Here is a 25,016-nt window from a genome sequence, read left to right as displayed (position 1 = left end):
TCATATGGTTGGTCTTCATTTATTTCCACAACAACTGGCCCAAGATCCCTCAGCTATTGTGCAACAAATCAGGACCTGAAACCAACATCCATCTGACCCAAGCCCATGCTTTTCCCACCCTATCACATGCCCTTTTAGGGAGCCCGAGCCGCAAGGGTCTTCAATAGCCCAGCAAGCAGACACCAATGAGAGGTGCAGGCGCTTTGACTTGGCATCCTTTATTACATTAGTATGCATATAAAACCATGTAAACACCACAAAGTAAACAGTTTATCCTCCACAAAAAGCAACAGATAATCGGCCACGACCTTCCACCACTCTATTTTAATATTTATACGGTTCACAGAAAGTCATTGTCATACAAATAGGATTATAATACTTTTTTTTTTGTTTTTTTTTTTTTAGGGAAATGGTTTTTTTTTCTTGGTCCACATTTTCTATTAAAACAAAGTAACAATCACACATTTTCCTCTTTGGCAAAAGAGGTTAAATCCCCCACAGTGAACTTACAAAGCAAACTCATAGAAAACCACTGAACATGAGGTACAGCTGAGGTCTGGGCTAATCTGGAATTATGGACACATACTTGAGGGGAAAGTGTTCCTTATAAAAACAGTTCCCAACAATCTCAGTAGAAAAGCTCTATGTAGATTTGGCCCCGGTCACTTTCAGAAGAATACAATTCAAATAAATTTTTTTGTTTCAGACTACAGTGTGCTATTGCTAAAGAAAGTCATGAAAAGTGTGCGCGTCTGACCTCAACAGTATTTTTAATCTGAGGTACAAAAGCACGTGACACAGCAATTCAGACTGTAATTGCTGTGCCCCCTTCATTCAGTTTGTTGGCAGAGCAGTTTTGGTTGCTGTTAAGTCTTGGCATTTGGCTTTGCAGGTAGTTTGACAAGGTTGATTTGCATGTGAAAGCCATACAGTATCTGCCAGGTCTGAGGTGAGGAAGAAGCGAAGTGTGATGACAGCCAGTTCCTCAGGGATCCAGGTCCCTCAGGATCCCTCGGGCAATGAGGTCCCCTGCAGGCCAGAGACCTCCTCTCTACGCAGGCCCAGACCCCCAACTACATGTCTCCATCTGAAGCGGAGTCTAAGGAACAGGCAGTTGCTGAGGTGGTTGTCTGTGTGTGTGTGTTTTAAATCTACAATCAAAATTGCTAACAACCACCCTGGTGTGCTTTTCATGCTTCAAGTAATTTCACTCCTTCCAGGAGAAGAATGTTAATGCTTTTAGTTCTAGTTATTAAAAAGGAAAGGAAATGAGCCACAATAACAAGATTAAGTTTAAACAGACCTGCTGCTAACACAGTATCAGATAAAATATATTTAAAAAGTGAACATACTATTACATACTTTTTTTTTCTTTTTTCTTTTTTGCAACACCTGCATTCTCCCACTTAACCTCTGGGCAGAACTAAAATCTGATAAAGCAAACTTAAGTTACTTTAATTCTTGTTAAATATAACTGTACAGATTGCACATTTTATACCAAAGCAGCTCAATATCACAGTTAGAGAAATGAAAATGCCATCTACAAATTTTTCATTTTTCTAGCCCAACAAAAACCAACACTCTTGCCTTAAGGGTCAGAACAAAAACAGCTGCACAACTTTGTAAACAGTATGAGAGGTGGTCTCGTGTATTCCACCGCAGGATCCTATTAAGTCTCTCTCTCTCTCTCTCTCTCTCTCTCTCTCTCTCTCTCTCTCTCTCTCTCACTCACACACACACACACACACACACACACACACACACACACACTCACGAACCCATCTCTCTTCTTCCAGAGCCGCAGCACACAGCCAGACGCTCAGTACCACAGCAGGTTTCTTTCACATTGTGTTCACAGAAGAGCAGTCACGGCTGTCTGGTTGAGGGGTTTGAGGCAGTCTCTGGGGGCTGAGTAAGCATCATTCCGCTGGGGCTTCTGATAGTCCGGCTCTGCGCTTAAGCAGCCCCCGGCTTTGGGCTGATCGTAGCCTGGGTCAGAGGGCGCGGGGCTCTGGGGCTTTGGGTAGCCGGCGCCGGTGGCCCCAGCTGCCGCTGCAGCTGGGAAGAAGCTGCCGGAAGACAGGGAGTGCTTGTGCGCCTGCTGGGACGCCGGCACCCGGTAGCCGCTCTGCGCCGAGAAGGTGTGTGCGCGGGCCAGGTGCCGCTCCACAATGGGCGTGGCGTACTCGGGCTCGGAGTTGGTCAAGGGCAGCGCGTACTCGTGGCGGCCGGTGGCGAGCGGGCAATCGTAGTGGCGGCAGGCCTCGGCGCTCGCCCCTGCCTCGTCCGCCGCCTCGGTGTCCATGGGCCGGAAGGTGGAGCCCTTCCTCGTGACTGTCCCGGTGCCAATCATGAGAGGCTGCTGGTAATCTGCAATGAAGAGAGCCGAGTCCATAGAACAGCACTGTGCAGCCCACTGATACACGGACAAGCCCGTTGTTTGCGGAGGAGGGTGCTCTGCTTATTCAGCTCTACTGAGTGCCTAAGGTACCAGGCGCGCTGAGAAAGAACTAGATGTAAAAGGCATAGCTGCCATACTTAGGGGACTCCACAACCACAGGCCTGCTTTAGGAAGCCTCCAGAATCTCAGGAACCGAGAGAAGCTCAGATTACGTTTCACCCTATCTAGAGGGATGGGGAAAAATCATTCACGGAGCTCTTATAGTGGCTCTTGAAATGGCAAATTTTGGAGGTGGAGGGAAATGTGATTAAACCTATTCAACAAAGGCCATGAAAACAGTTAGCATTTGATGTGGCCGGAAGATGAGGGACATGGAGTAGTTCAGTAGAATATAAAGACCAAAATAGTAGGTTGGGGACTAATGATAATGGTGATGATAATGATAAAACTCACCATTTATGGAGTCGTTATTCCATGCCAGACATTATTCTCAGATACTAAGGCATCGATTAATTAAATCCTCAAAAAAAAAAAGTACTATGAGGTAGGGACTATTACTCCATTTTAAAAATGGAAAAATGAAGCAGAGAGAGATTAAGCAAACGCTTCCAAGATCACACAGCTGGCAGCCAATGAAGCAAGACTTCGAGCACATGTCCCAAGTGTGTGCTGTTAACCATATGCTAGACCTTGAGAAGCACTGAGTGTGTTGCTAAGAAGTTTGATTTAATTCTGTAGAAAACCTAATGAGGATTCTGAATAAGAGACTGGCACAGTCAGAGGTAACTCTGGAGGTAGGCGGAAGAAGGAGAGGTAAATAAAAGAAAAACAAGGAGTGAAAAGCAAAGAAAAATGAAAGATAGAAATTACAAACTAGGGAACTGACAGCAGCCTTGGAAAAGTCACGCTTCGGGGATAGGAGTCCAAGGAATTGATCACAGCGATGCAGGGAGGGTATGAGGAAAGAGGGGCACCAAAGATCCTGCCCAGGTTAAGCCTGGAAGACTGGGAGGCAGAGGCGGGAAGCCACGCAGAAGAAGATTGCAGGGAGCACATGAGGGGAGGGTTAAGAATACTGGGTTCAATTTTGGACCTCCTGGAGAACGGATGACACTTGCAGGGGAAGATGTCCAGCAGATGAGAATTACTTATTGGGGAGCAGGAGGGAAGTCTGGGCTTGAGCAACAGAGTGGACAAATATGCAAGGCAGGGCTCTACTGAGCGCTCTGGAGTGGGTGAGACTGCTGGAGGGAAGACTGCAGAGGAGTGGGGGCAAGAGGGCGACCTGGGCCTTGCACGAATCAGAGACCAAGAAGCACTACGCAGTGAGGAAGGAGGAGAGGCTGCATCGGAAGCTGAAGGAGAATGAAAGGAAGAATAGGACAGACAAGGGGGTCTCCTCTCTCCTGGGTTTGCCCCCAACATAGGACTAGAATTGTTGGGAGAAAGGAACAAGAAGATGGATTTTAGTTGGACAGATGTTCTCTTTGCCCTTGAAGCAGCTCAGGCAACCTATCCACTGGCCCCTCTCGGGCTGTGATATGTACACGCACACTTGGAAACTTCTGGTTCAGTAGGCCTGGGGCATGGCCTGAAAGCCCGCATTTCTAGTAAGCTCCCATGATGCTGATGCTGCTGGTCCTCAAAACACACTTGGAGAAGAAGCTTGAGCAGTGCTACTCAGAGTGGGGTCTGTAGACGCCTACATATCTGAGAACTGTTTGTGACAGGTCTGTAAAGAGGTAAGTACACACATTGAGAGCAAGTGTTTAGAAACTTACAGCAATTTGAGAGAGTAATTTTATGTCCCTTGAGTCTAATTAAAAAAAATTAGATCTTTGTATTTTGTATGTCTTTTTAAAAATAAAATTACTACTAATTTATATTGTAGTTTATAAAAGTATCAATCCTTAATGGATTAGAAAGTTTTTTTTTTTTTTTTTTTAAAGCAAAAAAGTGGAACCTTCCCCACAGATAGTTTGAGAAGCTTGACTCTCGACAGCAGCCTGTCAGGGACATAAGGCCATTCTATCACTGGACAGGTTCCTTCATCTCCTATCTACTCTTCCTCAAGAGCAGGAGCTGTTTAACTCATTTTTCTAGTGCCTTAGTTCATCTTTCCCAGTGGCTTAATCAAAACCTTAGTAACAAAAACATATTAATTAAGAGCTTCCAGATTTTAGTGGTACTTCAGGGCTATTGCTTTGGTGTTATTATAGCCCCAGCAGCTGTAAAAGCCTCAACTGAATGGGGCTTTTGTGAAATATCTCAATGTCAGTTTGTAACTCTGTGCAGAGTGCAGAAAGAAAACTTCACATATTACTTACTCATTTATGGGACCCCATCTACACAAAAGGATTTTGGTCTTATTTCTCTCCTGGTCTCCCTTCTTCCACAACCAACATCTCCTTCATAGCACTGTCACAGAGGTTGGCACTTACCCACCATGTCACTTGTGATGAGATCTAACTTTTGTGTCATCTCTTTTTCATTATCATAGCTGATGGTAAACTCAGCAGACTGATGTCTGGCAAAGGGATATTTAATCTGCTTCCAACAGTCTGAAATAAACAAAACCAGAAACAAAGTAATATCTCAGAAGTGTAATGCACATACTCCATTGCATGTTGCTCCATGAGCCAGAGGTCAGGCTGTCTTTTGCCAGCGGACCTTGTGATAAAGTCATGGGCACAGTGCTTCAAGTGTGTGTGGTAGAGACAGCACATTGAGGTTGTTATAACAACAGCAAATGCTATCCCGACCATGCTTTGCACAGTGCCTTTAAAAAGCATCTGTACCCACAGGTCCCCATTTATCCCTATATTAGACCACCTGGGCATGGTTTTCTAATCTGCACTGACATGGCATTTGTGACCAGAGGAGTCAACACAGCTGACTATTTACACCCTGTGGAGGTGGAGTCCCAAGTTGTCCCTGAGATTCTCAGGGGTCCTGCCCCACTGCCCTCTCTCTAGACTGTAGCTGATGCATTGCTTGGGCATCCTGTGTCCTAAGGATTCTCGGAAACCTGGACACAGCCACGTCTAGTCCTTCCCCTACTTTCCCAGAGTGGAAAATACTCTGGAAGTCTGCAGATGCTGAGTGCTGGACAGTGTTCAGTTCACAGATGGGGCTTTTATACTCTCTCCTTGAAGACAAGCAATATGTTGGTCTAAACTCCAGTGGCCAAAAAAAAATAATGTGGATAAATGATGGGATGATGTTGAACAAAAGTAAATGTAATCTGGCCCTAAAACCTGTGAATTATAAAGATAGAATACAATATATTCCTTCCTTATAAATGTGTTAACTTAAAAACTATAGATCTTATTTCTTTTTTCCATACAAGTGTGGCCACAGACATAATTGTGATTTTAATCAGCAGATCCTTCCTCAAAGACAGAATAAAATTGTAGACAGTTTTCCACCAACCTGTTTTCTGAGCTTTAGCAGATCCATTAGTATGTCCTTTCTTCTTCCTCCTATTGAGACAAAAAAATCCTACTGAAAGGGTTTCTAAATGATAAGTACTATTTCTAAAATGATGTATGACACCTTCTACCTCTACTCGACTTGTTTGGAAAATGTAAGGTAACATTTTACATTGGAAGAAGCAATGCTACTTTTCTACATATGAACATCTGAGGGGTGAACTTTTTGTTTTTGTGATGGTTTACATAATTAGAGAAGAAATTTAAAAAGGTAAAGGCACATACTTTCTAAAGGCTGCAAAGATTCCCATTCCAGCAGTCAGCAGCACCAGGAGTCCTAGCACCAGTGGCACAGCAACCATTGTGACGTTTATTCCTAAGAGGGCGGAAGCACCACATTACAACAGAAATGACTTGCAACCACATTTCATGATCTAAAACACAACAGTGACTTGAAAGGTCTTCCAAGCATTAATATGTGGGGGAATGAATACATGGTAGGCATTTACTGACATCGGAAAGCAAAATGACAGAATTCAAAATCCTGGCTAAGGTTTAGGAAAATAAAATTTATCTTCCCCCAAAGGCAGTTTTCTTTTAAAAAAATTTTTGTTATTTTTACTTTTTAAAAAAATTAATAATTTTTTTCAATTACAATTGACATACAATATTATATTAGTTTCAGGTGCATAGCATAGTGATTAGACACTTATATAACTTACGAAGTGATAAGTCTAGTACCCATCAGACATTATACATAGCTATTACAACATTATTGACTATATTCCCTATGCTGTACTTTACATGCTGTGACTGCTTTTATAACTGGCAATTTGTACTTCTTAATTCCTTCCCTATTTTCACCCACCCCTCAACCCCCCTCCAATTTGGCAACCGTCAACATGTTCTCTGTATCTATGAGTTTGTTTCTGTTTTGTTTGTTCATTTATTTTGTTTTTTAGATTCCACATATAAGTGAAATCATATGACATTTGTCTTTCACGGTCTGACTTATTTCATTCAGCATAATACCCTCTACGGCCATCCATGTTGTCAGAAATGGCAAGATTTCATTCCAAAAGGGATTAACATTTACTGTGAGCTTGTTGCTTAGACCATATTAGACTCCAAAAGTCAGAATTAAGGGGGAAGGTTTAAAGCTAGCCCATCCAGGAGCTATTCAGACAGGTCAAAGATTCCAGCATAGCGTGGAGCTCTTACCTTGGCTCAAGCAACCACTTCCCCCTCAATGGTGGGTGGGCTTGGACCTGTACAATAACAGAGGTCTGGGGACCCTGGGCTTCTCATTACCAGAGCTTTGGAGCTGTGGACTGAAAGGAAATGCAGCCTGATGATCTCAAACAGCATTTCCGCTCTGGTGCATGAAACAGCAGACCATGTCTTCCTACAACTGTTGCTTTCTGCTTTGAAACAGGAGGTCACTTTACCAGCCACTACAGGAGGCCCCAAGCCTGTGGAAACTATACAAACTAAAGGAGAAATATTTGGTCTACATCCTTCTTTGTCTGTGATCCCTGGGAAGAAAATAAAGGGATGACCAGGAATAGAAATGTGTAGTTCATGAAAGGGACGATAAGAAACTTAGAAAGGCACAAAATTTACATAAATGACTGCAGTGTTATTTATAAGAATGGAAATTTGGGAAAAATTTAACAACTTAAACATCCAACAATAAGAGAATGGTTAACTAAATAATGGCATTCCTATATGAAAATGATATTAATAATTGTTTTTCAATTATTTAATAGTATTGAAAAATGCTCATAATACAATGTTAAGTGAAAAGTATATGCCATGAAACAGAATATATGGTATGCTACCATTTTGTCTCCAAGTTGTGACTATAAATATAATTGACTGGATACAGTGGAATTTGGTGTTTATCTATGGATACTGATTTTTATTTTCTTACATTTCTATCTTTCCAAATTTTATAAAATTAATATGCAAATTATTTTATATTCTGAAAAATAAATGTACTTTTAATGTTCATTAGTTGACTAGATCATACACACACAAGTTCAGAATTCAAAAAGCACATAAAGGTATGGAATGGAATGTTTATCTCCTACCTCTGTTTTTCCTTCACAAGAAGCCAAATTATGTTCCCTGACATTCTTCTGGAAATACTAATTTTATATATAAAGTTCATTTTTTGTTTTCCCTTTTTATACACCAAATAGAGTGCAACTAGACTGTTCTGTACCTTGCTTATTTATATAAGTTGTCAATTTGTCTCTGAGAGCTTTCTATATTACTAACACATTCTTTTTCATGGCTGCAGGGTATTCCGTTGCATGGATGTGCTCTTATTTTCCCATAAAATATTTACCTAGTGTTTGAAGGGCACACACTACCTTTGCTACTTATGATATTGTAATGAATAGTTGTGGACATACATCATTTATACATGGGCAGATACTGTTGAACCATCTGCTTCCAGACATTTATATGACAAAGAAAAATTTTGTTGAAGCTATTATATCGTATGGAGTATCAGTTGTACTTCTGAGGAAACCACAAAAAAATAACTGCTCTACTTGCGGGCATTTCTTCAGAGGGGATGATTTTTGTGATTGCCTCATCTTCTCTTTTAGTTGAATCAACCGAATTTGGACTTGTTTTGCGCCACACCAATGAATCATTACCTGAGGGAGATGTTGGAAACACCACATTAGTAGCAACAATTTCTCAAAGGAGATGACCAGAATTGAATTGCTCACTGACTCACCCTGAATCCTACCTTGTGTAATCTGGCAACCAATGAGCTCCACTTTTAAGGCTATCCTTTGGTGCCACTTCTTGGGGACAACCCGCACATATCGGGCCACAATAGGAGGGATGAAATTGTTCCTCACTGGATCCCGAAAATTAAAGTTGCCCTGAAACACCTGTAGAAAGAGGTAACTTTCACCTGAAGAGTCTGTTAGTTAGTGTCTACATCTTTATCAACAAACCCATACGTAGTTACATGAAACCAAAGCCAGGATTCTATGTCTGTTGCATTTTTGTAGATACGCTTGATATTGAAGATATAAGGCATTGCAAACAAAGGGCAAGTTATCTACCTAAGATGAGGCTGCAAATCTGTTTTCTGGAAACACACTGATGAAAATATTTGGAGGCCTACTCTGCCACTCAGTTCTTTCCTCCAGAGTTTCTCTTACCTTTTCTTCATTATTCCCAATTCCCTTATAGGTCCTCCACTTGGAGTTGTTGTTTTTGAAGTTCATCACAAAACTCTTAACATAAAAGTTGAAATTTGACTGTGTGGATCCCGTGGTCCTAATTCCTTATAAGAAAATGTTATTTATAGGTTAGTTTTTAGAATATATTATGAATACCATGTATTTTAATTTCAGGTTTCTTTTTCTCCCCCTCATTTGAAATCTCAAATTATTTTACAGGCCAGCTTGTCTTACTTGCATTTAGAAACCTGATCACAGGTGAGTGTTTTCACACTAACAATCTGCCACAAAAAGGTTTCACCATTGAGAATCAGCTCACTAATCCATACATACATATTTACAACCCGCATACAGACTCTTCCCACAATAAGAAGATTAAGACGTAGAGTACTTTGCTGTACAGAGAGAGAGGCATCTATATGAATCAGGAAGAAAATTTCAACCGCAACTCATTTTGCAGTTTTGAAATTGCATGTGTCAGTACCTGTTATTTTCTTTTTTTCTCCCAAATCTATCTCCAGCCACTCTCGTTGTCTGTGGTTCTTGCTGCTGTCCCCTGACGCCCATGATGGACCCTGGTTCTGAAGTCGGGCTTGGCCAGGAGACCAAAGAATTTGCTCTCCAATCTCACTGACCCACTTCCAAGAAGAAGAAGCTGTGATTTGACTGTCAGAGTCCAAACTCAAGGATCTGCTGCAACCTAGAAAAAAGGGCAGGAAAACATTTCAGCTGTAAAACAAAATGAAAGCAAAAAAATAAATGTACCCCATCTCACTTAGAATTATTCAGTTGTTTTACTTCCATTGTGATAGCAAATCCACTGTGTAATTACTAGTTTTTTAATGACCCAGACTTGCATTTGAGTCATTTGTACTGCGGTATCTTAAAATTGTTGCTGCTTTTCTTTTTAATGGATCTCTCTGAAGTCATATCCCCCTATAAGTTATATCTCTTTGTCCCCGCTGAAGATTTTTCCTTTCTAACCTAAATTCACTCAGATGTCAACAGTGCAAGATGTCTTAAAGGTTTAAAATGCTGAGGTTCTTCTCACTTGATCACAATGGGACTCCACTCTGTACCTTGTAGAGCAGGTGTCCCAGGTGCTCTGAAGATCAGAAAATTGTACCCGACACCCACCCTTAGAACCCTAACTATGCCGTGTCCAAGGCGGTGTGGAGGGATTAAATAAGGCCACACTCCTCTTCCTGGGCAAAGAAGACATATTCATATTGTCCTTCTTGAAATATTTTACTTTACATGAGGGAGAATATTTACCCCGAATGCATTCCATGATGGAGGGGATAAAAAGTCTTTATTTTATATACTCATCTTCAATAACTTAAGTCAAGATAACCACAAATCAAACTGCATGATTTAAACGCTTTTTCTGTTCAAACCTGACATAAAGGAAACTACCTTAAAATAAATGTCATTTCAAATTTTCATTCTTCTTGGCAAAAGTCTGAGAGAGCTTAGATTACAAACAAAAATATTTTCTGCTTAATAAGGTTTATTGTGTATGTTTAAGTCAGAGCATATTTGGTGCTACGTGACTTGAGGAAAAAAGAAAAAAAAAAACTTTACACTTTATCACCTGAGGGGTATGGAAGAATAAGCTACCACTGAGGATTTTATCAAATTCTTAAGGAAAGCATGATCCTTACCATTGGACGTAAACAGAAATCGTTTCTCTGACAGGGAACCACTGAAATACAAACATGAGGAGGTGAGTCGCTTACCGGTATCTTACCAACTGACGCAGTGCTGTAGCCCAGGCCTCACAGAGCCTCCCCCACCCATCTGATCCTCATAGCACCCCGCAAGGCCATTGTTATCTTTATCCTTGGTATTTCTTAGATCAAGACAATCAGGCCCATCAAAGGTAAGCAACTTTCCTTAAGTCATACAGGTGACAAGTGGGCAGGGCTCTGAGACACTGCTTTTGAATCAAAATCCTGTGCTGTTTCCATCATGCCACACTGTATTGGAAAGACAAGTGTAGATATACAACCTCAGGGACAACCTTCAATTCTAGTTAATTAATATATGATGATGGAGGCAGAAAGGATCACTGCCCTGAATACTTCCTTTGCTTCAGCAGTCACCTTAAGGGTCTTCCTCAGTGTGAACCATTTTAAAGGACCATTGAGAGAAATGAAGAAGCCTGGTCACTTTAAGAACAGCATGTCTTTTGCTAGATGCCTTCCCTGTAGATTTCTCTGCTCCTTCCCTGAGGGGGTGGTGCACCAGCATGTCGCTTAGAACAGCCTCAGCTCAGTCTCTCTCTCCAATCAATACTCCTACCTACTGTGGCAACCGGCATCGAGCCATGAACCAGTGCCTGCTCCTGGATGACAAGGTGCAGCTGGAGAAAACTCAAAGCATCTCCCGGACTGGTCTGAACGGGCCTCTTTCTGCTGGAAGACAGTTCTGCTCATCAGCATAGATCCTTGGGCCTTTGGAACCCTGGGGCTTCATAACTTGTATTAATCTCATGGGAGAACTCATCAAATCATCCTTGTTCTGCAGTTGTCTTCTTTGGTGGAGAGAGTCCTGAAGGTCCAACACGCTCTTTAACTTTCTTTAAACCCCTCATCAACTCAATGGTGTTTAAAGACGTAGAATGAATAGAAAATGTGGAATTCTCAAGATTAATCTTATGTGCATAGTACTTACTATATTAGATACTGGAGGCAAACACAAAAAGGTAGATGTCACTGTGTGTTCCATTATTTTACAATCTGAGAATACGGTTTAATATTTTAAATGTCTAACTCTGAATTATATATGGCAATAATGGATAGAGAAAGTACTGAACTGTGAAATCCCCAGAGAACTCAAAAAGAGCTGGACAAGAGCATTAGTGCCTCCCCAGCAATGGTTTTTTTAGAAGTCACAGGTAGTCCAATTCTCTGGGATGAATTTTCTCTTTCAGATTCTTTGTCCACCACACTCAGGCAGAAATTTATAGCCCTGGTATTCCAATAAATGCTCTGTTGTAATCTCTGTGCTGAATAAAATGCAGGCACCAATCATTTCTCATAAGAGAAAACTCAGACCTACCTGGGTCATGCGACTTGCCTAAATTCACAGTTAGTGGCAAAGCTGGGAAGAAGATCCAGCTCTCCAGGCCTTTAAAGAAAGGTGCCAGTTGTTGCAATTCATATTTAAATTTTTACTAAGATTTATTTACAGCCTTGCTTTGACTAATTTTTCCATTTTCTCTAATGTTCCTGCACTAAGTACTCCACTTGAAATTTGGCCCAAATAATCCCAAATAATACTGTGGCAACCCTGAGAGCCTAAACTTACTCCCACTGCCAGGAAACATTAAAAGATTTATTTGGTTGTTGTTGAAAAAGAGAAGCTATGGTAAGAAGAACAACTTTGGAGTTAACCCTGAGAAGAAGATGCCAGGGAAGGCTCAGCTTCTAGCAGTTTCTTCCTGGCTTTCCTCTATTATCAGCTGGAAAATGCTTTTCCATGTCAGTCTTTTGAACTAATTGAATACAACCGCTTAGACAATTCTCTAGGTATGTCAGTCTCCTCCTGTTTGTGGAAAAAAAGAAAAAAATGTCCTAGATTCTGAAGATTGGGGTCCTGAGGCATTCCCACGTGAAGGTGAATATATTCAATCAGATCCTAGAAATTGCCAGCCTTCCCAGAGGGCTACAGAAGCAATCAAGAATAGTCTGATGTAAACAGAAAGTAAAGCCTTCCCTGCTGATGGTTTGAGCCTTCATCCTCTGTGTGAAGTCAGCGCCTCTTCCTGATTCCATTCTGGTCTCCTCAAATCCAGGAAATGACCTGACCCCGGATGAACCCCAGAAGAACCCTGGATATTTACTTTAGGGACTTCTTCCTCAGCTGCAATGCTCCCTTCTGTGTTTTTTCCTGAACACCAAACAATCATGTGTGGGAACAGAAGTTCAATGACCGCATGTACAGTGGTTCCCCAACCGCAAAACAGCAAAAACAACTGCTCCCTGAAGATTTGGGAATCTAAATGAGTAAAAGAGACTATATTAGCCTACACTTTACTCTTCTCTGCTTAGTACAAAGAGTCAGTGCAAATCACAAAGCTAGAAGGAAGGAGGGACCTTGATATAATTCTGGACTTTCTATCTACTTCCACCAATACAAAAATAGGACATTTGCTCAAATAACTATAGGCAATGCTAAGCAAAACTTTTCCTAATTCATTAATGGTTCAGACTTCTGTACTCTTTTTTTTGCATCAAAATTTAATTTCAAATTATAGAAAGCAGTAGATGTATCAGAAGTAATTGAGAACACAACGTTTACTTTTATTTAGTAGGTTTAATAATTTTTCTTCAAAAGTAAAATAAACGTCAAGCAGTACAAGTTAACCTTTTTATAATCCTATTTTTCTACAAAAGAAGCATTCAAATGTATACAAACACAGGCTCGATTCCAAAACACAGATTTAAAGTTAAAGGACAGTCCTTCCTTCGTTTTAAAGACAGCAGCACCCAACAACTCTAAGCCACAGCCTGATACCTTATGAAATAGCACCCTAGTATCAATAGAAGAAACCATAGAAAACATAAAAAGAAATAGTCACAGTCAAGGTCACGCTGACATTTAAAGCTTCCTAAGTATAAGCAATCACTTTTACTGTAAATCAGGATATAAATTTTAATGTTCCGAAGAGTTTGAGGCAAATACATTAAGTGTAAAATATATGTATATACATGTGTGTGAGTGATATATGTATATACATGTATATATATATGTATGTACACACATGTATTTTATATACATATGTGTGTGGGTGATATATGTAGATACGTATGTATATGTATGTATACATAAAATTTATGTATGTACACACATGTATTTTATATACGTATGTGTGTATATACATATATCACCCACACACATACGTATATAAAATACATGTGTGTACATACATAAATTTTCATTTATATATAGGATATATGTATGTGCATATATGTGTACACACACACATAGATATAAATTTTATTTATTTGAGTAAAGATTTTAGTTTCTAAAGGCATCCTTTACGCTTTTAGACCTTAAACTCTGGCACAAATTTGGGACTAATTTGTCTTTGAATGTTCAGATAATATGAAAAAAACACTTTAGGGCCTCTTGTAGCTAAAACTCCTATCCAGAGGGGAAAGTCCATGGGAAGGTCATGGCAGGCAGAGAACACAAATACAGAGAGGTAAGCCTGCACATCTGAGTGTGCAGTACGGGCCCTGTCCTTAGGGGATGACTGCCTTTTATAGGTTATTACTTGCAATGCCTGTGAAAGGATTGGCATTATTGGACTGGAACAACCTCTCCAGTTACCCCCATCTGCACCTCTAAACTTGGAATTGCCAGCGGGAGCCCCACATTTTCTCCTTAGCCACCCACCAGCCAGCCTGCTGGACGTGAGCATGGTGTGCCGACAGCCACCACAAGTCTCGGAAGTCCCTTCCCGGGTCTTGACTCTACTCCTGCGTCCCCTAAGCCTTGGGCCCGCCTTCCATCGAACCCAAGGCTGGCCTCCTTCATGAAGGTACCTAGGCAACTTCTCTCCCAACTTCAGTCACTGCTTCCCCTCTCCACTGAGTTCAGGCCAACACCCCCAAATCCAGAAATGGGTTTTAGTCTCAAACTTTACTTGTAAGTTCATAAATTGATTCTTTGAAAAGTAAAATACATTTTCTTATAAAACAACACTATAACTTGTGGTCAGAATCCCTATTTGACCCCCAATATTTTTAAACTGTAATACATTCAAATAAAAAGCAGTAGGGTGAGGAAAAAAATTATTATATACTCGTAACTTTCTCAAAATGATACCAGAGTCACTGTATTTATGCTAACTAACCTGGGAACATATCTACCCCCCATAATATGATTTTTTTTTTAACCAGATAAGAGTCCACAATCCATTGTGAGAATGGAGAAGTACAATATGACCATGTTCTTTCTGCATGCAAGAGGAGACTAGGTCCAAATGGTGGGGGCAGGAAGAGACGTACACAGAGGCTGGCAAGTGGTGGAAGATAGAGGTCATGACCTACTTTTTCTTACTTTTGGATCCTGAAATGCCTATATAGCCTCTATCTTGTGCCACAAAGACCTTGGAACCAAGACTATGTGACAACCTGTCAAAAAACCCAGAGTTACAGAAGTGGGAAGACATTTCCAGGGGCAGATAAAGAGTGAGAGAGAGAGAGATAAAACACTGGCTCGAAGCACTTTTCCTTCACTAGGTGTCCATCCAAGGGGAGCCTCTCTCTGGACCATGCCAAGCTGCCTGTAGATATGCGGGGACATATTTGGACCACTAGGTAGGCCTATATTTAGTCCTGATAGCTCAAGTTTTCTACTCCAGAAGCTGAGAAAACCTGAAAGCATTAAAAACTGAGGCCGAAACCTTTAAAGTAATTGACGTACTTTTTTCTTATGAAGCTAAAAGAGCAGAGGGTGACACCAAACAGAGAAATTAACAACATTAGCAAAAGCCACCTCTTCTTCACTTCCGAACAATTCTTCATCATTAAGAGATTGTCTCTAGGGGTCTTCTGGGGAGCTCCGTGGTTCTGTATGGGTTTATTTCAGTCTCCTAACCTCCTTTCAGTATCTTCAATAATATTTGAGATTAACCAGTAAATTACTGAAATTGAAAAAACTAAAAAGGAATAAGCCTTTGTTCTCTCCCACTAAAGCCCCTGAGTAGAAATACTCCCCTCCCTGGGCGTTCAGATGGAAGCCATTTTAATTTACTTGTCAGTATAACCAGTGAGCTTTTTTATTGTTTCATCTATCTTCTACACAGACACCGTAAATGCTGCTCTAAGCACTCACACACAGTTTTTCCCAGCTGACAAACCGTTGGTGTCACACGTCTGCTGTTCTTTCAAAATCGTGAGCTGATTAATTACACCTGCAAGGTTACCTTCCATTCCGAACAAAAGGCAAAATACTTACTCCCTTGAGAGTACACCATTGGCCAGGACTCCTTCATATCGACTTATCCCTTTGCGCTGAAGAACGTTGATCTGACCACCCAATTCATCTGCAATTATTCCTGCATGGATGGCGGCTTTGCACAATAAAGAGGTCTGAAACATAGGAACATTGTCACTAACAGCTTACTCAAAAGTACACTGAAACTATAAGGGGAGTTTTGCATTTTGTATTAACTTGTGGTCAGGATCCCTATTGGACCCATGAGATTGCTAAACTATAATTCATCTAAATCAGGAGTAAAAGGGCAAGGTAAACAAATTATTGTATAACTATCTCAAAATGACATCAGAGTCACCATATTTATGCTGACTAACTTGGCAACCTATCCCCTGGGTAGGTAAGTAGGTAACTTACAGTAGTAGTAGCCCCCCAGTGAATAACGCCGTCCAGTGGCCATGCCCTGTGTAATCACCTCCCCATTGACTCTGAATGGGCCAAGCAGCTTGTTTTGTGCTGCTGCAGGGAGTGGCCCAGCCAACTCCCACACATGTCAGTGAGGCTGTTGTAGAACCTTCGGCCCCAGGTGACCCTCCACATGACCGCAGCCGGAAGAACGATTCTAGGTAAGTGGAGCTGGAGAACTGACCAGCCCCAATTGCTGACCCACAAACTCATCAGCGAATAAAAGTGTTGTTATTCTAAGCCACTAAGTTTTGGAGTGGCTTATTCAACAGAAACAGATAACTAATCAGTTTCTTACATTTGGTTTACCAGATATGCATACTGAGGATCATTTGAGAAGGTGAACTTTGCATACCACGGCTTCATTTTACACTTAATTTACAGATTTTAAAAAGGCGTCAAACATAAAATAGTAATGTCAGGACACCAAAAGGAGCAGAAACTTTCACGAAGTTCTTAGAGCAATAATGAGCAACCCCGGGCCCACAGCCTCCATCTCATTTCCGGAATGTCCTCTGAGAAGGTAAACAGCTGGTACCTGCTCAGCCCTCCAAGGCTGCTGCCTTGTCTCCAACATAAGTAGGAGCACCTGACTGGCTGAGTAGCAGGTGGCCCTGTGGCTGAAACTGGCCCATCGGAAAGGGGGAGTGGAGGAAGGACTGAATTTTTCCATGGGATGCCCAGGTCCTAGGTCCCCATGAGCACAGACCTGTGTGCGAGGGTGATTAGGTAGTCAGACCAGGACTGAGGCGCTAGAAGCATCATTTTCTCCATAAACTTTAGCAATGCTCCTCTTCTCCACAATGGCTAATGCCAAAAAGAGAAAAGCAGCTCAGGAAATTGTGTCCCAGTAACTGGACTTGGGAGTTTCTCTTTGTGTTAATGACAATGCTGTTGACAGTTCAGTGGAAAAATCCTCTTAGATTTAGGCTATGATATTAGGACCAATTTTATTTTATAACTAACATGGTTGCAATAATATTGAGAAGTTTTGTGATCGTTAATTTAGAGAGCTCATATTTCCCGAACTCGATTCAATTTGGCAAAGTGAGTCACTTTTGCAATAACTGCTGTCATAACCAAAAAAGGCAGACAATTTCAAGACAGAATATATGACAATGCTAAAACACAGATGCAGATACTATCCTTCTTGATTTGGAAAAATAATAAAAAGAAGAATTAGAAGAAGAGAAAATAGTGCTCTTTAAGTAGGCAGCTTGCCTTTTTATTTGTCCTAACTTTTCTATTCTTAAAAAGATTTCTTATCACTATTTTAGACTCTTGGGGTAAAAAATGAAGGAGCCAGTTGCAATGGAAATTTCTGAAACTTAAATTCAGCAATTTAACTCATCACCCTGGCTCTGCCTCTAATTCCAATAGGTGTACGTATGTCATTTCACTGCTTTAGGTCTGGCTTCCTAATTTATCTGTACAATTGAAAGGCTGGAATGGATGATGTCTAGTATCTTTTCTAATAGTCTGTCACTGTGTGATTCTAAAGGGCACCCTATGCACCTATCACATGATTCAAGCAGGCCAGCTTATCTCTTACAGCCCCATCATATAAAGCAAATTGGTCCAGTGGTCTGCTGGGCAGCTAATTCCAACTGTCCCTAGGGCCATCTACCTTCCTTGGAATTTGGGGATGCCATGGTCTTCATTGCAGGAGCCCTGCCCTATGGAGAGCTCTCACTGGATTTGGCATGTCCCAGGATTTCCTTGGTTACAAGAGGACAGGCTCACAGGTCAATGAGCAATAAAACCTACCAGCATCATTGGCCAAATATTCTCATTTTCCACAGTACCCAATTTTGAGGGAAGCCAATGGTATACCCTTTTAACAAAACGTATTTAATTGCAGCTCACATTTTCCCAAAACACTAAATGTAGGACATAGGATATACCTCCAAGAGAATAATGACCAGATGTGGCTATCATATTATTACATTATTACATTATCAGCCCTTTCGAGGATTATTTTCTTAAGAAAAAAAATCACTCTTTCACTTAATCAACTTAAATAAAATTGATGTTTACTTAAATTGGGACATTTTGGGTATCAATTTTAAAAATCACTCATTGAAAATGATTTCTGAAAATTCCCTTTTGAATAGTGGTGTAATTTATACTTTAATTTTCTAGCTATTTTTGAGGTCTAAGTCTCACTGAAATGTAAATATAAGAAAACTACTTCCCTATGTTAACTAGTGAATTGGCTTAAACTCAAATGAAATAATTTAAATGTAATTTAAAAAATGTAAATATAGTTCTTCAGGAAAGGGTATGCAAGGAACATCAGAGAACACCTGCAAAGCTGACAAAATTGCAGGTTGATGGTATTAAACATTTCTGAAGTTCACTAAGCCATAGAAGATGGCCAAATAGATCAGTATGAGGTAAGACTAAAACAACTTCAAAGCAATTACCAAGTCATCTCAGAACTGGAACACTTTCTTAAATCTTCCTTTAGGAAAAATGAACTTGTACTAAAAAATATTGAAAAAATATTAAAATAACATTTAATGTAAAGCTAAATGTTTTAGATTGCATTTAATAAGACATGAGTAAAGCACATGTTTAATGTGGTAGAATGATGGTAAAATGTTAAACTATAAAAATGTACTCCACATTTTATTATATGAATTGTTTCTTTGTTGCTATGGTCTTCATAATTACCACATTGATAGCATTTTCTTTATAAAAGTAATTGCAATTATTATAGTAATGTTGGAAAACAGGAAAAAAGATTGCTCATCATTAACCATATTTCCCTCTGGCTTTCTTTGGGGCTGTACAACAGGCCCAGTTTTTCCCCTTTTCCTCCTGAACCGGGAGTATACTATATGTACTGTCTTTCTTTATTTAACTATACTTCTTGAATATTTTTAAGGAATGGAGAATTTACTGAAACGACGCAAGTGATGTCTTCCATTTAAAAGCAGATGGTACAGTCAGCAGGCTTGGGAGAAAGTACTAAGAGAAAAACTGTTCCAGGAGCTTTTTATTTCTGGTTGACAGGTGAGTCAAATCTTAGAGACACCCATACTACTTAACTGTAATGATAAGCACAAAAAATATAGATGCCTGAACTCAGCAGTCAAGGAGATAGAATCACAGAATCTTAAGAATTCGAAAAGACCTTTAAAGGTCTCTGCTGTCACTTCCTGACTGACTGTCCCACACATAAACAGGCCATCTCTGACAAATGATCATAACATCTACTCTTGGCATGTCCCATGACGAGGGGCTCACTGTTTCTTGAGATAGCTTATCCCATTTTGCACTGTTCAATGCTTCCTTATATGCAGCTGACATGGGCTTCCCTATAACTTTCATCCACTGATCCTAGTTCTGCCTTTTGAAACAACACAGAATGCACCAATTCCTTTATTATAATTGCTTTCTAAGACAACGTATTTCTTCCCTGAGACAGAGCACCTGTTTTGTCAATAGCTTCTCTGGTAACTTGTTTGACAAACTCTGTCATCCTGACCTACAGGATATGTTTTGGTTTTGCAAAGGTGCTTCTAGAAAAGACTTGCTACAACTGAAAAGCATTTCCTAAGATGAAGGCACCATGGAAGACAGACTCTAAGATTACCCCCATGATCTCTGCCTCCTGGTATTCCCCCATTGTGTAATGCCTTTGGGTGTGGGGGAGAGCTGTGGCTTTCTGAGAATAGAATATGGCAAAGGTGATGGGATAGCACTCCCATGATAACATTGCATAAGACTGTAACCTGTCTTGCTAGGAGACTCCCTTGGTAGGAAACTCTCCCTAGCTGGCTTTGAGGAGCAAGTAGTGATATTGGGAAGACCCAGATGGTGAGATGAGGACAGCCTCCCCCCAAAATCCAGCAAGAAACGGAGGTCCTCCACTGACAATCCATAGGTAACCAAGTGCTGCTAACACCATGTGAGCTTAGAAGCAAATCCTTCCCCAGTCAAGCCTCAGATGAGACTGCAGCCCTGGCTGACACCTTGGATGCACCCTTTTAAGACCTTGAAGCAGACAACTCAGCTAAGCCATATATATCCAAACTCCTGACCTACAGAACATGAGAGATAATACATGTATTGTTTTAAGCTTCTAAATTTGTGGTGATATTGTTATGTAGCAATAGATACCTACTATACCCACAAAATCAAAACATACAAAATAGGCACTAGTGAAACTTCTATAAAGAGATTAGTTTTCAAAATGCAAATTCTCCCGCCAGGTAAAATCAGTATAAAGGCAAATGGTGTACAACCAGTTAGTGAGTCAAATAGGAAACCTGATTGTAGTACTTGCAGATTGTGTACTGAGTTCTACTGCAAAGGAAACCATTTACTATTACACTGGGAAGAAAAACTCTGTCAAAAGCAGGCAAGATAAACAACTAAAGTAAGAAAAAACGATGCTATTTCTCTTATTGAACATAATTCTGAAGTTTCTTGCATAGTACAGGAAATAATAAATAACAACTTTCTATGGCTAGGGGAAAAAAACTATACTTCAACTTTTTATTTCTCTTAGTTAATTTCCTGAAGTCATTTAGGAATGGGCTGTGCTAAGTATATCTTCAAACTGAGATATCATAAATCATTTTAAGGTTCAAACAATTTATAGGCCAAATGAATATCCTGTGTCAATCTTATAAATAAAAACAATACTTGGAAAAGGAGATAAAGAACAAAAACTAAAATCTGCTGTTTCTAGAATCAGAATGTGCTAAAAGCAAAAATTAAAGCTAAGATTTTCTTCCCCCTGTTGGAGATGAATTATCAATCTTCTAGAACATGTATGTTTCCCTCATGCATGAAGACACATATCAATAACTCTTAGAAAAGTCCCATCACTCAACAGATTTTGACATTTCTGATAACTCATGCCAATTCCCATAGGCTGTAAACCTAACTATTTTAAATGACAGTGTAAATTTTTAAAAATCAGAAAACAGATTTCCAAAATAGAAATCAGTAAATAGTAAGAAATGAAGAATTGTGAATCTAGAGATAGGACATATATTTTAGAAAAATTACTTCTTGTTAATTTATTTTTCTTTGGGAAAAGTGTGTATAACCCAGGAAGTGCATTAGGCATAAGAAATTGGGGTGCAAGGAAGGAGGGGAATAATATATAAGAGCAGGGCAGATGGCTTCACTTGTCCCAGACACAATGTCACTATTTTGTGAGGTGAATGTTCATGTCCTTGGCTAATATTACATGAACCAAATGGAGAATTAAAATAAAGAAATAAATTATAACAAAAAGGTGGCCTCTTAAAAATGGATAGAATTACATTCTTAGGTGTTGAAGAGTTTTGTTTTACCACTTCATTTACAATATGCTTAATGAGAAATGCTAAAAACAGGAATAAATATGAGTACATGAATAACCTTGGTTTTTATACTTATTATTTTATTTCATTTATTCTCAGAAAAGAGAGGATTTTGCATCTATCTACAGAGTGTTATATCTTATCTGATTTTACTTTGCAATGAATCTAGGTAGAGCAGCAATCACTTACTCTTTTTAATTTCCTCCCTGCTGTAAAATTACCCTCAATCACTTACATCTCTATATCCATCCACCACATTCCCAGAAATGTCTCCTGCTATGTCTTTACAACCAGCTGGGCAGAATTTGCTGGAAAAAGAAAATAAAGAATTTATATTTTATTAAATTATACTTAAATTCCAAAGTATTACATTATACTTAAAATTATTTTCTCTCCTCCATAGGAGAGAATACCTTGCTTTAATAACAAATCAGAAACCTGATTTATGAAAACACAGATTAATGTAAGATGTCTTGAAAGCAAGTTTTATACAACAATTATTTTATATAAGGATTTGTTTTAAACTGTTAAACAATGAGCTTCCCTAATGCATCTCAACTGATTCTAAGATGTCCAAGAAATATTTTTAAGAAAAAAGGAGTTTGTAAATACTATATGTAGCATGATCTCGTTTTTGTAAAAAGATATATTTAAAATATATAAAATAACAACTTATGTTTTTTATGGGTAAAAAGAAGACCAGAAATTATATCTCTGGATTCTACTAGGATTTTAAGGAACTTTCATTTTTGGTGTTATTTAACTCTGTAATATCTTGATTCACACTACTATCCAACAGGAACATAATGGAAGCCACCTATGTAAATTTAAATATTCTAGCAGCCACATTAAAACGTAAAAAGAAACAGAAAAAAAAACTAATAATATATTATATTCAACCGAATATATTCAAATTTTATCATTTTCACATGTAATGAACAGGAAAAATTTTAACGAAATATTGTCAGCCCTTTTTCTTTTGTACTGTTTTCAATATCTGTAGTGTATCTTTTTCTTATAGCACATCTCAATTTGAACGAGCCACAATTTCGGTGCTTGATAGCCACACAAGGCTAGTATTGGACAGTGATGATCTACATTAGCTGGGAATTGCTTTTGCAATCAGAAAAATAAGCTTATATATTTTTTTCAGCTTTACTGAGGTATAATTGACAAATAAAATGGTAAGATATTTAAAGTGTACATCATGGTGATTTGATACCTGTTACTCGTCTACCTAACACAGCTATCACCTCACATATTTTAATATATATGGACATTTAAGTTCCACTCTCTCAGAAAACTTCAATGATACAATCCGGTGTTATCGGCTATAGTTACTCTGCTATACATTAGGTCCCAAGACCTTGTTCATCTTATAGCTGAAAGTTTGTACACTTTTACAAAGCTCTTCCTATCTCCCCTATACCTTAGCCCTTAGCCACTACTTGTATACTTTCTGTTTCTATAAGTTTGACTAAAAATATATAAATTTTTTAAAGTTAGGATTTCATTTACTTAATAGTTATTTTTCAAGAAACTTTCCAGAAACATTTTATAGCAAGTGACATGGTTGGAGGGGCTTAGGGCGGGGAGATCCATGCACTGGTACTACCTAGCTAGCGGTGCGACCCTGAAAAGTGCATATAATCCCCTTTAAATTCAGTTTCCTCATCTGTAGTTTCTTCAAGTGTCAACATGATCAAAAAGCTATGAGGGACAGTTATACGTCTATGAAAAACATGGAAAAAGAAAGTCAAAATGTTATAAGGACAATGACAACTTTGAAGTGAATGCCATATGTCCTTGTTTCTATATATACCACATTACAATAATGTTTACTTGGTTTGTTTAAAAAGAATGTACCAGCCCAAACAGATTCCAAAATAGAAGTTGCTTTTACTTCATTTCCTCTCAGTTTCCTCCTGCTGACTTAGCAAATTAGATGAGTAACAACATCTAATTTTCTAAATTGCCCAAACAAATGTCTCACAATTCTTTCCCATTGACCTTCTGGAGTCCAACACTGCAGCAATAATCAAGGAGTCAAGAAATAAAAATAATGGGGAATCCTTTTACAGGTTTACAATCTCTTATCCTCATCTTTAGAGCCATATTTATTTTCAGAATTCAGAATTGTTTGGATTTTAGAAGAGTAAAACAGTTCTAATGATGTTTATGACATAAGATCCCAGTAAGGTCTGCACATACTAATCAAAAACATTAATATTGCTGTATCAAATACATGAATAGTCATATTAAGTCAAATATACAAAGACTAAATAGACGCCTTAATTTAGTCCAAACTTGCTGTCAAATGAATTTAAAATCACGTTAGTCAGATATTGCCACCCAATGAGTCATAAAAACCTTTTGACTTTTAAAGCTTTCTGCATTTCACAATTATAGATAAGGGATTGTGGACCGGTACGAGTCATCATACCTCATCTTTATCTAAACACTACAAAGCAGCAGGGCTACAGCTTGGATGATCTGAAACCCTAACCTCACTCTGCAGGCCTGAGTATATTCCTTTCTTTAGGAGGACAGCAAATGACCACTGATGCCCCGAGGCCCTTTCACCACTGGAATGTATAGGCATGGCGGGAAAGATCTCAGAAAATGTTGGCGTGTATCTTGGATAAACGGCAACTTTATAGGGTGACACATTTAATTATTGGTCATTTTCATTTTTGTTTTTTTTCTCTACTAGACTTATATTAGTTAACACTGGAGTTGATTCTACATATACAATAATCTCATTCATTAGCATGTCTGATAGGACCATGAACTCTTGACCCTGCTCTGGGTATACTTACTCAGTGTGTACTCCTGGGCAAGTTACCCAATTGCTCTGTGCCTCTGTTTTCAAGGTATAACAGAACCTACCTTGTAGGTAGATTGAAACAATCCTATGAGTTACTTATATGCTAAGTCCAGAGAGCGGTACTTGGCACTAAGAAAGCACTCTAAGGAGTTAGAATTTTTGTTAGTGTTGTTGGCAATGATCTTCAGACCAGTGGTTCTCAACTGGGGGTGAATTTCGCCCACAGGGAGACATCTGGCAATGTCTGGAGACATCTTTGGTTATTACAACTGGCAAGTTGAGGGTAGAGGCCAGAGGTATTGCTAAACATCCAACCACACACAGCAGAACAGCTCTTCCCAGCAAAGAATCATCCAACCCAAAATATCAAGAGTGCTAAGGTTGAGAAATCCTGCTCTACTTATGGAT

At 39.3% G+C, this 25,016-nt stretch overlaps 1 protein-coding gene across 2 annotated transcripts in view; it reads right to left on the bottom strand.

Moving 5' to 3' along the window:
- Positions 1 to 203: 203 nt before the first annotated feature.
- Positions 204 to 25,016, bottom strand: part of DCBLD1 (discoidin, CUB and LCCL domain containing 1) — a 68,541-nt gene continuing 43,728 nt past the window's right edge. Inside the window, exons 5-15 of one of the 2 annotated variants that reach the window (XM_033102851.1) lie at positions 22,017 to 22,089; positions 16,014 to 16,147; positions 10,706 to 10,746; positions 9,526 to 9,741; positions 9,021 to 9,145; positions 8,597 to 8,744; positions 8,394 to 8,501; positions 6,118 to 6,208; positions 5,834 to 5,883; positions 4,843 to 4,962; positions 204 to 2,370 (exon numbers count right to left, since the gene is read on the bottom strand). In XM_033102851.1, coding sequence (XP_032958742.1) covers positions 1,853 to 2,370; positions 4,843 to 4,962; positions 5,834 to 5,883; positions 6,118 to 6,208; positions 8,394 to 8,501; positions 8,597 to 8,744; positions 9,021 to 9,145; positions 9,526 to 9,741; positions 10,706 to 10,746; positions 16,014 to 16,147; positions 22,017 to 22,089 — 1,624 coding nt within the window. In that variant the 3' untranslated portion in view covers positions 204 to 1,852. The remainder of the gene's footprint in view (positions 2,371 to 4,842; positions 4,963 to 5,833; positions 5,884 to 6,117; positions 6,209 to 8,393; positions 8,502 to 8,596; positions 8,745 to 9,020; positions 9,146 to 9,525; positions 9,742 to 10,705; positions 10,747 to 16,013; positions 16,148 to 22,016; positions 22,090 to 25,016) is intronic. The other variant, XM_033102852.1, reaches the window with a different exon arrangement.

Source organism: Rhinolophus ferrumequinum, chromosome 3 (genome assembly GCF_004115265.2).
Source record: "Rhinolophus ferrumequinum isolate MPI-CBG mRhiFer1 chromosome 3, mRhiFer1_v1.p, whole genome shotgun sequence".
Classification (NCBI taxonomy): domain Eukaryota; kingdom Metazoa; phylum Chordata; class Mammalia; order Chiroptera; family Rhinolophidae; genus Rhinolophus; species Rhinolophus ferrumequinum.
This window is presented reverse-complemented; position numbering and strand designations above follow the sequence as displayed.